This window comes from Salmo salar, chromosome ssa04 (assembly GCF_905237065.1).
Source record: "Salmo salar chromosome ssa04, Ssal_v3.1, whole genome shotgun sequence".
Lineage (NCBI taxonomy): Eukaryota > Metazoa > Chordata > Actinopteri > Salmoniformes > Salmonidae > Salmo > Salmo salar.
The window spans coordinates 60,924,436-60,943,118 of NC_059445.1; the positions used below are offsets into that span (position 1 = coordinate 60,924,436).

General features: G+C 41.6%; 1 protein-coding gene across 5 annotated transcripts in view; it reads left to right on the forward strand.

Annotated features, from left to right (window-relative positions):
- The window catches only part of LOC100194969 (v-ets erythroblastosis virus E26 oncogene like (avian)), a 77,871-nt gene that overhangs the window by 6,626 nt on the left and 52,562 nt on the right, over window positions 1-18,683 (forward strand). For all 5 annotated transcript variants that reach the window (XM_045716201.1, XM_045716203.1, XM_045716204.1 and 2 more), the window contains exon 2: window positions 17,547-17,633. In XM_045716201.1, coding sequence (XP_045572157.1) covers window positions 17,595-17,633 — 39 coding nt within the window. In that variant the 5' untranslated portion in view covers window positions 17,547-17,594. The remainder of the gene's footprint in view (window positions 1-17,546; window positions 17,634-18,683) is intronic.

The following is an 18,683-nucleotide window of genomic DNA, read 5'->3' on the forward strand; positions in this document are numbered from 1 at the left end:
TTGGGAAAATATTCAATGTCGTTTTTTCATTTACACTTAATTCCAAATACGTTACTTATCTTACCTGCCACTAAAATAACTCATTGTGAGAGGTGTTGATATCTTTTAGCTGACAAAATATTTCCTCCACTTCAAATGGAAAATCCATTAAAGCAGAGCCGTCAGCATTCACAAAAGACATCATCATTTGTGGTTAATGTCATATCGATGCATTTTTTTACATTTATAAATGTTTATGTAAATCGTTACAGCCAGTCAATGGTTATTAGTGATTTAAGCTTCACACATAATACTACATGTATGTGTACCACCCAGGGGTGGAATTAGGTAAAAATCACTCCAACAACTCACCACTGTCAGAGCACCTGGCAGACAGCTTAACCAATCTAACCCTGTTATGCTCCAGCCGCCCCAACCTCGATATTGAGTAACATATTGTGAGTGGTTGGGCTGGTGATGGTGAGGTAGGTGTGATGCGAGTGTTGAGAGGTGTGGTGTGGCTGTGGCAATATTTAGTCCTCCTTGCTTGTGGGGGGCTGCTTTGACTCATATTGGCCCCCCAAACACACCCTCTATCATTTAGTCTAGCCTAGCTTTTTCCTCACCTCAGCCACAGGCCTGTCTGGTTACCCACAAGCTGTGGCACAGTAGGGGAAAGGAAGGGTGCAGAGGACATGAGAGGGGCCCAACATGGTCCTCATACAGTAGAAATACAGTAATGATAGTGTGTATAAAAGGCTTGAGTCTGTCTGGTTATGGGAATGCGTTTACTGTCAGGGTTGTTGGTTCAATGTCACAGGGAGAGAGAGAGAGAGAAAGAGAAAAGCGGGAGAGAAAGAGAGACCCACTTTCTGTCATTGTACAGATGAGATGTTATCGTCCTCTATCTCTGGTATAGATTGACAATTGGTTAATAGGATAGACAGGCCTTAGCACCCAATGTTAAATTACGAAGACCAGAACAAATACTGTAATGGCCGTTTTCATTGGTCTAAAGAAGGAGCCAAACTTGTTGATGTTAAATATTTCTTACGTGAATTATTGCTTTTTTTTTTGTCAGAATAGAAATATGGAAACTGTATTTCTTACAATTATGGCATGAAGTGTCCTCTTCTGCTGAAGTGATGTGGGCTGGGTCTTCGCCACATCTTTGAATGCTGTAAAAGCTGAGCAGAGTAAAGGCAGTCTAAGGCCTTTAGTCCTCACTGACACCACATCCTGTACTGTCTGTCTGTCTGTCTGTCTGTCTGTCTGTCTGTCTGTGCAAAAGAGAGAGAATCGAGGCACGGCTGTTACAGAAAAAGAGCAGTAGAATCTTCATAGTCACAGCCATACGGTAGTACAATGTGAATATCTGTCTGTGTATCGGTGTAGCTGTTTGAATGTGAACATGCGCGTATATTTATGTGTGAAATGAAGAGCAGCAGTGTCGCAGCCGTTGAAAACGTGTGTGTGACGTGTGTGTGTATGATTGAGTGTGAGTGCAGTGTGATCCTGTATTTGCATAAATGTGAGCGAGACATCGCACAAGTATGAGTCTGTCTGTGCTCATGGCGATATGTTCACCAGTTGTTTTCCCACACCAACGTCCCTTATCCTGTACCCCTCTACCCCAGCTTCACCATCCACATGAACCAGGGCCAGCACTTTTGTTTTTGTTCAGCAAGCTGCAGTTTCTTCACCCAGAGACTGCAAATTAAACCATCCCGCAAATCTTCCATTATAGGTAGTAAAACCTAATTTTAGATTTCCTGCTCAGCACATAGTCGTGGCTAATTGCTAGCATACTTGCAAGAGGGGGCCCGAGCCATTATGAGGGCAGTGGCTGTGCCGAGGGTGTGACGTGTTCGGGGGCCATGGTAAACCATGGTAAAGAGGTGCTTTATGGGCTGCCCCTCGCCCGTTAAAAACCTTTTATCACGTGGTAAACCTGCTGGACCACACGACTGTACACTAGAGCTTACCGGTCAACTCAGTAACCACAGGACTGATGGTCATCTTAACATGTATTTGTGTTTCTATTTATTATGCCAAGGCAGCAGCTACTCTTCCTGGGGTCCAGCAAAATAAAGGCAGTTACACGTTTTTTACAACAATACAATACATTCACAACAGATTTCACAACATATTAAGTGTGTGCCCTCAGGCCCCTACTCTACAACCACATATCTACAACACAAAATCCATGTGGACGTGTGTGTATAGTGTGTATTGTATTGTATGCATAGTGTTAGTATGCATGTGTCTGTGTTTATGTTAGTGTTGCTTCACACTCCCTGCTGTTCCATATTTGTATCTGCTTTTTAAATCTAATTTTACTACTTGCATGAGTTACTTGATGTGGAATAGAGTTCCATGTAGTCATGGCTCTATGTAGTACTGTGCGCCTCCCATAGTCTGTTCTGGACTTGGGGACTGTGAAGAGACATCTGGTGGCATGTCTTGTGGGGTATACATGGGTGTCCTAGCTGTGTGCTAGTAGTCTAAACAGACAGCTCAGTGCATTCAACATGTCAATACCTCTCACAAATACAAGTAGTGATGAAGTCAATCTCTCCCCCACTTTGAGCCAGGAGAGATTGGCATGCATATTATTAATGTTAGCTGTCTGTGTACATCCAAATGCCAGCCATGCTTCCCTGTTCTGAGCCAATTGCAATTTTCCTAAGTCCCTCTTTGTGGCACCTGACCACATGACTGAACAGCAGTCCAGGTGCGACAAAACTAGGGCCTGTAGGACCTGCCTTGTTGATAAAAAGGCAGAGCATCACTTTATAATGGACAGACTTCTCCCAATCTTAGCTACTGTTGTATCAATATGTTTGACCATGACAGTTTACAAGCCAGGGTTACTCCAAGCAGTATCTTCACCTCAACAGCTCAATTTCCACATTATTTATTACAATATTTAGTTGAGGTTTATGGTTTTTTGAATGATTTGTCCCAAATACAACGCTTTTAGTTTTTGAAATATTTCGGACTAACTTATTCCTTGCCACCCATTCTGAAACTAACTGCAGCTCTTTTTTAACTGTTGCAGTCATTTCAGTAGCTGTGGTAGCTGACGTGTATAGTGTTGAGTCATCCGCATACATAGACACATAGACGCTTTTACTGGCACGTCGTTAGTAAAGATTGACAAAGTAAGGGGCCTAGACAGCTGCCCTGGGGAATTCCTGATTCTACCTGGATTTCCATTAAAGAACACCCTCTGTGTTCTGTTAGACAAGTAACTCTTTATCCACAATATAGCAGGGGGTGTAAAAGCCATAACACTTGTTTTTCCAGCAACAGATCGATAATGTCAACAGCAGCACTGAAGTCTAACAAAACAGTCCCCACAATCATTTTATCATCAATTTCTCTCAGCCAATCATCAGTAATTTAAACAGCCACACCTCCACCTTTGGCATTTCGGTCATTTCTGTAGATCTAAGTGAGTGTCAGAGATTGTCAGAATATGAATGTCATCTGTTACTAACAAAATTATTGATTTCATGAACCTTGTTTCTTAAGCTAGAAATGTTAACGTGGGCTATTTTTAACACTTTTCTGGGATGCTTGATTGTTTTTCTTGCTTCTTGTTATTTATGCACACAGTGAACTTCCTGCTAGGGCACACCACCTCCGTTCTAACAGTATAACCTTGGTTCATAGGCATATGATTACTGCATACAATAGGTGTAGGATCAGCAGAGGCAGTAAGAGGGACATCAATTAGGTTACTTACCCCTGGGATAATGCACATTTGCTGAAGCATTCTTACAAGTCAGAGACACAATGGTAGTGATTAAATGAGCTGGGCTTGGGTCATTAATAAGTAATTGTCTCAGCACAGCCTTACATGATTTGGGTGGATCCCATCCTCCTTATAATACAAGCTTTGTTTCCCGAAGGTATCAAAATTGTCAATAAATGTTACACCCACAGAGCTGCAATAGTCTCATAGCCAGTTATAGAGGGCTAAAAGTCTGCTGAACTGTTCAATGCCAACGAGGGCAGAGGGGGGCCAGATATTTTGGGGCGTTTGTTGGTGTCAAGTAGTGACCCAATAATTTCTTTAAAATCCATCTTCAGATGTTCTGAGCTGCCCTTCATAATGTCATTCAACCCCACATAAACCATGACAGTATCAGCCCCCGGTGACTGACTCACAGCCTCATAGAGCAACTTGGTGATATCCTGAACTTTTGCCCCAGGAAAACACAAAGTGTTTGTCCCAGGTACAGATATATGCCTCACCATCGAACTCCCTATCCCAATAGCTGGAATGATACGGCCTCTGCCGTGTCTCGAAGCTGATTGCGAGGCCAGAGCCACAGAACTCACCTGAGAAGAGGGTTGCTGAGATGCCGGCTGCGTGAAGGTCACAACAGCCAAAGGGACAGAACTTTGAAGTCGGAAGTTTACATACACCTTAGCCAAATACATTTAAACTCAGTTTTTCACAATTCCTGACATTTAATCCTAGTAAAAATTCACTGTCTTAGGTCAGTTAGGATCACCAATTTATTTTAGGAATGTGAAATGTCAGAATAATAGTCGAGAGAATGATTTATTTCAGCTTTTATTTCTTTCATCCCATTCCCAGTGGGTCAGAGGTTTGCATACACTCAATTAGTATTTGATAGCATTGCCTTTAAATTGTTTAACTTGGGTCAAACGTCTCGGTTAGCTTTCCACAAGCTTCCCACAATAAGTTGGGTGAATTTTGGCCTATTCCTCCTGACAGAGCTGGTGTAACTGAGTCAGGTTTGTAGGCATCCTTGCTCGCACACACTTTTTCAGCTCTGCCCACAAATGTTCTATAGGATTGAGGTCAGGTCTTTGTGATGGCCACTCTAATACCTTGACTTTGTTGTCCTTAAGCCATTTTGCCACAACTCTGGAAGTATGCTTGGGGTCATTGTCCATTTGGAAGACCCATTTGCGACCAAGCTTTAACTTCCTGACTGATGCCTTGAGATGTTGCTTCAATATATCGACATAATTTCCTGCCTCATGATGCTATCTATTTTGTGAAGTGCACCAGTCCCTCCTGCAGCAAAGCACCCCCACAACATGATGCTGCCACCCCCGTGCTTCACGGTTGGGATGGTGTTCTTCGCTTGCAAGCTTCCCCCTTTTTCCTCCAAACATAACGATGGTCATTATGGCCAAACAGTTATATTTTTGTTTCATCAGACCAGAGGACATTTCTCCAAAAAGTACAATCTTTGTCCCCATGTGCAGTTGCAAACCGTAGTCTGGCTTTTTTTATGACAGTTTTGGAGCAGTGGCTTCTTCCTTGCTGAGCGGCCTTTCAGGTTATGTTAATATATGACTCGTTTTACTGTGGATATAGATACTTTTGTACCTGTTTCCTCCAGCATCTTCACAAGGTCCATTGCTGTTGTTCTGGGATTGATTTACACTTTTCGCACCAAAGTACTTTCATCTCTTGGAGACAGAACGCGTCTCCATCCTGAGTGGTATGACGGCTGCATGGTCCCATGGTGTTTATACTTGCGTACTATTGTTTGTACAGATGAACGTGGTACCTTCAGGCGTTTGGAAATTGCTCCCAAGGATGAACCAGACTTGTGGAGGTTTACCATTTTTTTTCTGAGGTCTTGGCTGATTTCTTTAGATTTTCCCATGATATCAAGCAAAGAGGCACTGAGTTTGAAGGTAGGCCTTGAAATACATCCACAGGTACACCTCCAATTGACTCAAATAATGTCAATTAGCCTTTCGGAAGCTTCTAAAGCCATTACATAATTTTCTGGAATTTTCCAAGCTGTTTAAAGGCGCAGTCAACTTAGTGTATGTTAACTTCTGACCCACTGGAATTGTGATACAGTGAATTATAAGTGAAATAATCTGTCTGTAAACAATTGTTGAAAAAATTACTTGTGTCATGCACAAAATAGATGTCCTAACCGACTTGCCAAAACTATAGTTTGTTAACCTCTCTAGGGGAGGTAGGACGAAATTGCCCCACACTATTCAACAGCCAGTGACAAATCAGAGCGCCAAATTTAAAACCACAAAATGTCATAATTCAAAGTTCTCAAACATAGGACTATTTTACACCATTTTATAGATACACTTCTCCTGAATCGAACCACATTGTCCGATTTCCAAAAGGCTTTACAGTGAAAGCAAAACATTAGATTATGTTAGGAGAGTACATAGACACAAAAAACCACACAGCCATATCCAAGCAACTAGCATGCATCACAAATACCCAAAACTCAGCTAAATGCAGCACTAACCTTTGATGATCTTCATCAGATGACACTCCTAGGACATTATGTTATACTATACATGCATGTTTTGTTCAATCAAGTTCATATTTATATCAAAAACCAGCTTTTTACATTAGCATGTGATGTTCAGAACTAGCATACCCACCGAAGATTTCCGGTGAATTTACTAAATTACTCACGATAAACGTTGACAAAATACATAACAATTATTTTAAGAATTATAGATACAGAACTCCTTTATGCAATCGCTATGTCCGATTTTATAATAGCTTTTCGGCGGAAGCACATTTTGCAATATTCTGAGTACATAGCTCGGCCATCATGGCTAGCTAATTTGACACCCACCAAGTTTGCGACAACCTAAACTCAGAATTACTATTAGAAAAATTGGATTACCTTTGCTGTTCTTCGTCAGAATGAACTCCCAGGACTTCTACTTCAACAACAAATGTTATTTTGGTTCCAAATAATCCATAGTTATATCCAAATACCGCCATTTTGTTCATGCGTTCAGGTCACTATCCAAAGGGTAGAGTGCATTTCGTGACAATTTTTTTCTATCAAAATATTCCATTACCGTACTTAGAAGCATGTCAAACGCTGTTTAAAATCAATTTTTATGCTACTTTTCTTGTAAAATAGCGATAATATTCCAACCGGGCAACGTTGTATTCATTCAAAGGCTGAAAGAAAAAAATTGAGAAGTCTCGTGAATGCGCATCTCAGTCTCACTGTCCCCAGGCTGACCACTTACAAACTCTGCTGCTGTACTTTGCCCAGAGACAGCAGACACCCCATTCCACTTTCTGGCGGCTTTAGAGAGCCAATGGAAGACTTAGAAAGTGTCACGTTACAGCACAGATGCTGTAATGTCGATAGAGATGCAACAGAAGGACAACAAATTGTCAGACAGGGCACTTCCTGCATGGAATCTTCTCAGGTTTTGGCCTGCCATATGAGTTCTGTTATACTCACAGACACCATTCAAACAGTTTTAGAAACTTTAGAGTGTTTTCTATCAAAATCTACTAATTATATGCATATTCTAGTTTCTGGGCAGGAGTAGTAACCAGATTAAATCGGGTACGTTTTTTATCCGGCCATGAAAATACTGCCCCCTATACCACAACAGGTTAACAAGACATTTGTGGAGTGGTTGAAAAACGAGTTTAACTGACTCCAACCTAAGTGTATGTAAACTTCCGATTTCAACTGTAGAGGGACATCCGTAGCCATGGAGGGAGCACCCAAGTTGTTCATAGTCCAGCGGAAATTGATCATAGTCCAGCGGAAATTGATCATAGTCCAGGAATGTCTCATTATGATCCTTTTGGATGCCGAAAGTCTCAAAGAATTCTTATTCAGTTCAAGGCATTTGGTAAAATGTTTTATTTCTTCATGAAGAGTAATAATCCTTTCTTTAGCTGCATCAAATTCAATAAATGTTTCACAAATTAAGGTATCCATCGGACCTTTCCCCATGACAACTAAGAACGTTTTGCAGATTATACACTTAATAGCACACGAGTTCCCAGCAGATTCAAAGGGGTTTTCACTGCTGAACGCCGACAGTGCAAGGGAACAAACATTTCCAGGCAACGCGGACGCCCCTAACAGCGCCTCGCACAACTGGGTTGTTGTCTGTCTCACATTGAATGTGAAGCACGAGAAAGAAGTGCAGGGGGGCGGGTGATGGCTGGGTCAGTTGTCCGTGGCAAGTCGCCAGCTGTTCCTAGCTACGCACCGGCCAGTCTGCGTGTTAGCGTTCCTAGCTATGCACCGGGCCTGGCTATTCCCGACAGACATGTCGGCCATGTCCCCGGTGTCTGTAGTCGTGGGGGATACAAAACATACAGTTACAGCATGTACTGGCCAACAACTGGAGTCACACTCACACGCTGGAAATAAGCACTTTCCTTTAGTAGTTTTATAGAGAGCGTTGTATGAGTTGAGCTCTTGGTATTCCGTACTAAAGCGTCCGGAGTGAAAAAGTTGAATGAAAGAAGTTGAGCGAGGAAAAAACCAAATGGTTATTAAAAGTAAAAAACAAAAAATTTGGCAGGTAGCCAAGTCGCAACAAAACGCGGAAGTGTGACGTTTTCCCACTGTGAACAGAGATGTGGTTTTGCAAAGCAGGAGCAAAACGAGGGGGTCACCTTAATGACATCACTGACTGTCATTTTAATGAGCGGTTGATGTCAATAGCTTAGACCCCAAAACCAACCCATTGACTTATCCTGAATTAGTTGCCTTAAAGGTATTGTTACTTTGGCCCTGTTTTTCAGCAATGGTATGGTGTAAGATGGTGATTTGAGTTTGTGATTTGAAACACTTTGTTAGCATAATCATCACCCTTCTCATAGTGAAAGTATATATAGTCTCCACTAGACAAAGAAGTAAAATAAATCAATGTTAGGACCACAGACAAAATGATGAATGTCTTCCAATGATGTAGACTATTCAGCCTACTCAGGGCTATTCAGACAAGTTCATATACTGTACGGTATATCACAACATAGAGATTAAGTTGGTTTCCACTCAGATGGAAAATACAATTTGGCAGGGAAGAGAATGTAGTACATGGAAATGTATAGAACTGATTTACTATAGAAGTGAAAGTTCAGTCAGATATGAGTAATCTACTTTGCTGGAATATACTGAGTGAGTGAGTGAGAGAGAGGAGGAGAGCTCACCCCACCTGCAAGTAATCACCTCCTTTCAGAGCAGGGTCTCTCTCGCTCTCTCTCTCTCTCTCCCTCCTCTCTAGTGGACATGTTCTATTGGATCGGTAGGGAAGTACAAAGACATGCCGCCTGTCATCAAGCCTCCTGCTACTACCTGAGAACCACGTTTCTTAAGGAGAATGATACCAGCTATGTCAGATGATGCCAGAGAATATCCCATATTGTATTGTAGCCGTAACTAGAGTGGCGCTTTATCAGTACAATTTTTTGATTGTCCCATAGAAATAAATATACACATACATAGCCCATACATGTGTTTATTAGACAAATTGATACCGTTACATACCGGGAAAGTATTTTTGACGATATATCAATCGTATCGTTTTGACAATATCACAATATTATTTTTGCACTATTTGGTTGTACCCGCACCAGAACTCCAGTATTTTTCCATCATAACTTTGTTTTCAGCACTTTTATTTCCAAGACTGATTAAAACTAGTTTTTTCCTGGCTCTCTCTTGTCCCCCTGCAGCAGACATATGGTGAGCAATATGTTTGGAATTGAGTGGCAATACATATAGAATTGGCACCTAAGTATCGTGATGATATTATATCGTGAGGTCTCTGGTAATGCCAAGCCCTAGCGTTTATGTTCTCTACTTACTTCAATATGACTGAGTCATTGTATTGGGGTTATGTGTGTATATTTATTTGGCTTAATTTTACTCTGCATAAGGCTCCTTGACTCTTGTATTCAAACACAGATTTGATTTGGCATCAGCCATTCATTCACATTACATTAGTTTTCCCAAAGCCCATTTTTCAATGTAAAGTGTTACAGTGTTCACGCTTTTCTTCATGTGACATATGATTCCCTCTTTAGTGGTATTAAGTAATTATGCTGTTTTCTTGTTCCTCTCTCTCAGCAGCATACTGATGCTGTTACATTTAAAATGAAAGAGGTTTGTGGTTAGTTGGGAAGGCTGAATAATTTGCCGCGCTGATCTAGAAATATCTAAACGCATGCATAGGTGGACTCAAAGCAATGATATTGTTACAGCTTTACATGAAGCCTTGAATGCAGTTATTTTACCCAGGCTTAAATTCCACCATCCCAGCTATACTCATAGAATTGATACAGATTCTCTGCACATGACCAGATTGTCTGTGTGTTGGTTTAATTTCTGTGAAGCTATGCACACAGAGGCAGACAGCCAGCCTGACAGACAGACAGACAGACACAGGATGACAGACAAACACACAGACACAAAGACAAAGAGCCAGCAAGCTAGCCAGATGGTTGGATGGATGCATGGATGGATTTATGGTGAGCTCTATTAGAAATGTATACGAAGTCAATCATTGAAAAAGTTCTACCAAGCAGTCGTCTTCCTATAGTTGAAAGAGAGAATTAGTTTGTTAAGTGAAACTTATCGTAGTGTTAGCGGTCCACAGGGAGTGAGAAGACTGGATTACCCTTCTGTTTTTAGCCTATATGTGGAGAGTACCACAGAGACCATGAGGGCCACAGGCATGTATGGGGTTAGAATGCTATGCTTTATGACTCCAGGCAGCCAGATGAGATGACGCTCACCATGCACTGTGAAAAGCTAAAAGAACCCAAAGTTATTGGTGCTCATTATACATTTGTTTAGATGTTGTGTTCACCAGATAGGCATGTGCTATTCTAAGCATAGAAGTGGAGACAGACCATCCTTGAGGAAAGTGAGATAGATGACATGGACATCTGCAGATATAGACATCAACAGGCGTACTATATAATAATATACTGTATCTTTTAGTGACATGAAAAAATCGATACAGTTACATATCGGGGTATTATTTTTTACGATATATCGTATTGTTTTGACAATATCGCATTATTATTTTTGCGGTAGTTGGCTGTACCTGCAATAAAACTCCAGTATTTGTCCTTCATAACTTGTTCTCCATCTTCTTTTCAAATAGGGAGCAAATTTTATTTCAGCACTTTTATTTCCATGACTGATCAAAACTTGTTTTCTCATGCTCTCTCTTGTCCCTCTGCAGCAGACATATGGTGAGCAATATGTTTAGAACATTGAATTGCAATAAATCACAGTACTGAATCGCAATGCATATCGCATAGGCACCTAAGTATCGTAATAATATCGTATCGTGAGGTCCCTGGCAATTCCCAGCGGTAGTATCTTTCCAAAGAATATTGTAGTAGTATTTTATCAGCAAACATTTAGGATGGTGTCTTTTCCTAGACAGTGCTCATATAGCGCTTGTAAGTAAGTTATGTTGATGCCTTTCACTTATAGCCTTGCACCTTCATCATGTGGTAAAAACAACAGCACAACAGTGAGCAATGCGGCAACATTTCTGACAGGCAAATCGCTAGACCAAAGTGTGTCTGTGTGTGTGTGTCTGCGTCTGTCTGTGTCTCTGTGTGTGCGAGCCAACCTTTCTCCACAACCATATGTGCCTAATTTGCTGAAAATATGCTAAGTAGTGTAATTCTTTAAGGACTATTAGAGCAAGGCTGATAAGACCACCCGCTCTAATGCTTTGGGTGGCTTTACCCTGCAGTGCTGGAGTATGCTGAAACAGTATTCCTTCAATAAGTATTGTTTTATTCCACTACTCAATGCAAAGACACAGTTCACCTCACAAAGACATAGTTCACAACACACTCTCCAATATCTCATTGTTTGAAATTCATTATTTAGTTTTATTTAACTGTAAACCAACACAGTCAGTTAGCCATGCAGCACAGCCACACACTGAGGTGTTGGGGCCTCTATAGAGAAGTATGATGAGATAAATATTAATTAGATACAGATGACTGAAAATGCTTGAGATCGCTGATCCAGACCCGTGCTTTTTTCCTTTCTTTCAGAGGAAGTATAAATTATTTAGGTTGTGCAAATTGCATTTTATGTGAGTGTGGGTGGGTTCCTCACTAAATGCCTTTAAATGGGTTTTAAAATAGCCAAAGATAGGTTGCGTGGGAGTCTGGGAGAGGTGATCGGGCACATTCTGTTGTTTTCCAACTGATGTGACATTAAATGGTGGAGTTTGTGGTCTCTGTAACCTAATGATGGCACCACTGAGATGGATTGGGACAGATGATGTCAGTATGACCAGCTCTCCATGCCCTTAAGCTTTGGTTGTTAATATAACAGGCTGATTCTGAGGTTGCATTTACAACACACAGTGTCATCAGCAGCACCACAGCTAATCAAAATATATACCAATTATATTATAAGGTACTCCATTTCAGGGAATTTGGAATTTTTTATCCACATTGCTGATTTATCATGTCCGTCGACATCAAGGACAAATGAGCTATCAAAGCTGTTGTCATACTCAATTGTGGACATTGATATGGATTTAGATAGCAGCGATAATATATTGGTTAGAGTCAGAACAGGCCGGCCTTTAATTTGTATTAAATTAAGGAAAATAGGCCATACTAATCAAGTCAATTTGTTGACCAAGAAGTCTCCCGTTTGCACATATAGTATCCGTATGGTATTGAGGGTACGCTCGTTACGTTTCTTACCACCATACCTTTTCAATTTAGTGCTTACTCAGAAATCTAAACCTGAGCCACTTTAAAATCCATTACTCGGCCGTGATGTCACTCGCCACTCTTTTCCTCGCCTGGGGCATTTTTAATCTCTGGAAAGTTTTATTTTGGTCAAAGAAAACAGGATAATTATAAGTGCTCTGGCTGAAATGACATGCCACTGGCTGCAGTAGCAGCACAACACTACTTTTCCCCTGGGTCTGCCTGTCACTCACTCAACATAGGGCCACATGTGCTGGGGGGGACGAAGGAGTGTGTGTGTGTGTCTCTCGGTTGGGGGTCCCCACTAGAAACATCACCAGAATGAGAGGGATAAGGGGTTAGAGGCTCAGTCAATGAGAGGCACTATGTGTTTTAATCTTAGTGCCATGGTCTATTGAGACGTCCTAATCATGAGAAAAATACCTAGATGTCCAGATGACAAATTGTGAAAGATTTGAGGAAAACAACACTGCCAGAGTCTATTGTAATGATGGCTGAATGGTCATTACTAATATATCATTAAGCACGGTTCTGGGCGATACTGGAGACAGATAATGTTGGTCAAATGTAACACTAGGTCTAAACAGTTTCTACCCAGAAAACTTGCTATGAAAGAGATTATTGGCTGATACCAATATCATGTTTCTTATAGGCCAACACCAACTATATAATTGTGTAAGTGTGTGTGTATGTGTATGTGTGTGCTTCGTTTGCTGTGGTGGCTGTCCTCGTGGGTGTTCTGGAATGTGTTGGAGTGTTCTCTGTGTTCTCTGTGTGCCGTGGCTCCATGCTCAGTGTGTGCTGTTATGATAAGTGTGTGTGCTTTGGCATATATGTGTGTGATGATAAATCGGCACTCCGGTTGCCTTTCGTTCCCCACAGGGTATCAGAGTACTACAGACAGTAGGGCAACAGAGTGAGTGAGAGGCCATAGTGGGAAAATGGGTATGATGTCACCAGGCCTCTAGGCCATCGTCGTAGCAACACCTACCTTTAATCCAAGCTCCACTGGTGCCTGTACCAGTGTGCCTCAGAAAAAGAAAAATGCACACACTCTTTGGGTAAGATGTTTTTTTATATAAATAATAGCCTAGGAGCTGCTTAAACTGCCTGCCCCCCTTCCATCCCCCCCACCCACACAAACACACACACTCACTCTTGGGGCGAGATGTTTTTTCTATAAATAATGTACATGTAGTGTAATTGTTGGAGGTCAGTCGCATTAGGGTAGCACAATATGCTGCGATTGCGATTTGACTTGTGATATACACTGAGTGTATAAAACATTAGGAACACCTGCTCTTTCCACGACATAGACTGACCAGGTGAATCCAGATGAAAGCCATGATCCCTTATTGATGTCACTTGTTAAATCTACTTCAATCAGAGACAGGTTAAAGAAGGATTTTTAAGCCTTGAGACAATTAAGACGTGTGCCATTCATAAGGTGAGGGGCAAGACAAAAGAGGGGCAGGACAAAAGATTTAAGTGTCTTTGAACAGTGTCGTGACTTGATTTTAACATTCATTTGAAGACTTATTTATCTAATTAACTAACTATGTTTAATTGTTACCCAATTCAATTAATCATGTAACAATGAACTCATTAAGATCTGTGGCACCACGAGAACAGATCTTTAAAGAGTTAACATCTCCTGAATTAAACTCTAAAAGGTCTTTACCTATCACAGTCAATTTATTAATCATAACCTCGTATCATATCACCATTCTGAACAGTTGTAACCTCCTTGCATCTGCAAAAACCCGAGCCTTACTTATGAGTCAGTACTACACAAATTGGTTTAATTATTTATTTACCAGCTAATTAAATGGGAACACAGGATAAACATACACACTCTGCACTATTTATTGATTGGAGATGTAATACTCTAAAAACAGGTCCCTAGCAGAATGACAACAACATGGCTTCTTGTTAAAGAAGAGATGGAGAGGGAAAGAGAGAGGGACAGAGATGCTTAACATTGGTACATTCAGAAACTATTTTCACCTATAGTAACCATATACTTTGCACACGAACTGCCGCCCGCTTTGAATAAGAAATCATGAATGTATTTATGTGAAATGCCTGGGTTCGCCGGGGATTTCTTGGTGAACGGGGCAGCCTTGGAAAGAGGGTTGGGCCTTTTCGCAGCACGCTTGTAAGGCTCTGATTGTCCGAAATGGTTCCAACAAGTCTTCTACTGTTGTCCTTCTTTTATAGTTGGCTGGTATACGGTGACTTGTCGTGTAGTCCTGAACAGAACTACAGAGTTGATTTTCCTTCCATTTGCTCTTGAAGATGCTTCTTTGAAGATAGGCTAGCCAGCCGTATCGATGGTTCCCCAGTGGGGTGATGAAAGTAGCGTAATACGGTGGTTTGAGCAGAATAACAGGATGGTCCTAAATTCGCTTTTGAAGATACTTTACTTAGGACAGCTAATAAGCCGTACCAGTGATTGTCCATGAGGTGAGTTTATCTTCTCCACCTCATGTTGAGATTCAAAGTTCAAACCATTATAAACGTGCAGCTATAACTTCACATTTTTCTGGTCTAATGTGTTTTTTCTTAACCCATCCTTTATACCTTTTGCTTGAAAGGGTTTGTTCCGGCAGGCTGGCACTCTCCCTGATCTCACTCCGGGGCGGTGACTACTTACTGTGCAAAGTTATGGAAAACAATTATCTCTTATAGCTTCTCACATCACATCCCTCTCTTAAAAAAACACTTTACTCATTTTCCATATTACATGCACAACATATAGTATGGAAACTGCATATATGTAGTGGGTATACTTTCCAAGTTACAGTATTTCCTTTATAACATTTTTAATGACATCACAAAATAACAAACACAATTACATTAGTGTTCTATAGATCGCCTCTGTCCATTCCCCACATTCTAAGTTCGAAATATTATTCCAGTATTAGCTTTTGAACGTGTTAGAGTTTCAGCGGGAAAAAGGTCTGTTGAGACAAAGATATTCCATTGGTGAATTTGGAGAGGGAAAGCCTGGATCTTCTCCGTTGATTTACAACAGGACGTGAGTTGTTTATCCCACTAGTTCTTGAGTGTGTCAAGTACTGCAATGCTGCAGGGTTGTTCACGCTCAAAAGTTTCCCATGTGTATCAAGAATGGTCCACCACCCAAAGGACCTCCAGCCAGCTTGTGGGAAGCATTGGAGTCAACATGGGCCAGCATCCCTGTGGAAAGCTTTAGACATCTTGAAGAGTCCATACCCCAATGAATTGAGGCTCTTCTGAGGGTAAAAGGGGGTGAAACTCAATATTAGGAAGGTGTTCCTAATGATTTTTACACTCGTTGTAGATCAAAAAACTTGGGTGAACTGTTGAAATCATTGAAATAGAATGATTTATATTAAGAAGCAAAGAACAAAGCAACATCGTTCTTGTTTGGAACAATCTGTTGACTGCATTTGACCTAACAGCATGCAAACATATAGTGAATCTAACAGCGTGGAGGAGGAACTGAACTGCTTGATTTACGGGTGTAGGGCTTGGTGTATGGGGTGAGCAGCCACAAGAGGAGAGTGAGACGCCCTTACACATCCCAAATTTGCAGTCCGTTGTGTTGCTCTGGATGTCATTAATTTCAATGGGGTCTGTCCGCAACGGAGTGGCATCTCAGTGCCCCCTTGTGTCCGAGACTCCATAGGAAATAGATGGCGTATACTTTGAATTTTTTCAAACTCTGCTTGGTCTTCAGCCCGAAAATAGAACAGTAAGTTACCAAACCATAGAATGAGGTACTATAAATCATTAATATTTTAATAATAATGTTGAATAATAGCAACAGTATCTTCAACCTAGCCTAGCTTTTAGCTAGCTAGTGCTAAGGTTAGCTGCTCTGTGTAAGCTAGCTTGACTTGCTAGAAAGTAAGAGATAGTAAAAGAAACAAGTTGAGGAAAAAGCAACTAAAAGAAAACATGTTTTATTATCACCTGAAACAGTATGTTTCTCCTGTCTTGAATGAAATAAAACATTTTGTAAATTTGCAATCTCACAAAATAATTGCGATCTCTGATGAGAGACAGGCTCTCCTCCATCTTGCGTTACAAACACGACCAGTAGCGGGGAAATACTGAGTGAAAAGGACATCTGTCCAGTTGTGTACATGCCAAGAGAGACGATAAACGGAGTAAACTATAAAAATGGATATAAACGGAGTAAACTATAAAAATGGATATTACATGCGATACAGTATGGATCTCTTGCGGTATGGATATTTCACATGTGAATATTGCAATTTTTATGTGAATTTGATTAATTGTGTGTGAGCTGTTCAGGAGCTGCTTAGCCTGCCTACGTCCTTCTCCTACACACACGCACACGCACACGCACACACACACACACACACACACACACACACACACACACACACACACACACACACACACACACACACACACACACACACACACACACACAGAGCCTATGATTAATAAGTAATTACAACCAGCTCAGCTCCCAGTGGCCACGGGGCCGCTCGCTGTCTGTTCCCTGATGGCTCCCAGATGTGTCCTGTAGGACGGAGGAGAGGTGAGGAGAGCCCATAGAGAGTGGGAGACGTGCCTATCTCTCCAGCCCTACTGCTTAACCCAAATGGGCCACATATTATGACACAATAGACCTTTACAGGTCTGACATTCACAGCGACAGTCAGTCGTGACCGTACAAGCTGTTTATTTCTGGAACTGCGTGGATCGCCCCATCGCTCTAAATGGAGGTCTCTGTCGAGAGTCGTTTCCCCAAGCCCGGGTTAGCGCTCATGCAGGGTCTCAGCAGTGTGTCGACTATGAGGGTCCTGCCAAGGCAAGACACCCTTTTTAACCGTTGGGTGTTCTGTCCCCCAGTAGCTAGGGGATGCAGGCCATTACCATCATGATTAGAAGAGTCCCTATAATACACAATAATACAGTACATTCACTAAGATATGTGTAATGAGAACAATTTAATTGATATTGAATGACAATATATCTCTTTCTCACTCTCTCCCACCTCTCCCTCTCCCTCTCCCTCTCCCTCTCTCAGGTAGAAGGCTGTGTGTGCTGCTCGTGTCTCTGATGTCAGCCGGGGGTCATGATTCAGACTGGAACAGACCCTGCAGGCCCCACCAAAGTAAGTCCACTAGTCCAGACAACATCTCTACACTAAACCATGTCCATACTGTATTGGATCAGCTGTACCATGAAAATATTGCTTTTCATTTATTAGTAGAGAGAGTACTTGCCGAACCACATTGGACATATCCTGTGACTGAATCTGAGTCTCTTCCATTCATTTCGATACTGTGAATGGAGGATATACACAAGTGTATCAAAGCAGAGGACTAGAGTGTGGAAGCAGTACCTACACTGTGTGTGTGTGTGCATGCATGTATGTGTGTGAGTGAGTAACTCCATGGCCTCTTCTGGGAATAATTGACCTGGACTGCTTTTCCAATCCTCCTCCTCTCTCTCCATACCAGTGGATTAGAGTGGGCCGACTGTCTCCACCAGTGTTATGTCTGCTTCTGGTAAAGCCATGACAGTGTACTGTGTGACTGCTGGGCGTTAATTTTACTGCTACGTGGTATCTGGCTGCAGAGATGCTTTTTTATCTTCTTAAATTCCTCTTCTCTCCTCAATAATACAGAGGACTGCCAGATGGGGGTCCCCCAAGGATCTTTTTTCACAGGATAGGGTTTCATATCAGCCTGGAGAGTACTGCGCCAAAAGGAAATAGTCCAGAATTGTAGCTTTTCATGGTCCAGTATTAGACAATGAAGCCTGAGGTTAACGTTTATTTTGTGGTAATGTCTGCAGGTCTGGGCACCCTATTACCCTCACACCTATGTGTAACGCTATTGTGACTTTATTGTAGAGTTATCACCTTTTGCCGTTTTAGGTTAGATCTGTGAATGCATTGCGTTTAGTCAATATTATGCTATCCATAGAGGGTTTTGCAGTGGATGACAAGGAGATGTCTTTAGGGGAAGCAATAGGGCCATTGTGGATTGTGCCAGTGTGATTATGAGGGTGGTCCCGAGGGTGGAGTACTTATTCATTGCCATAAAGGTCTAGAGCAGAATTTCATCTGTTTGGTTTGGCTGCAGGCCCGGGACTGTTGAGTCTGCAGATTGCAGTCTACATCGTTGTCTACATGTACTGTACAGTGGCGGTTCTAGAC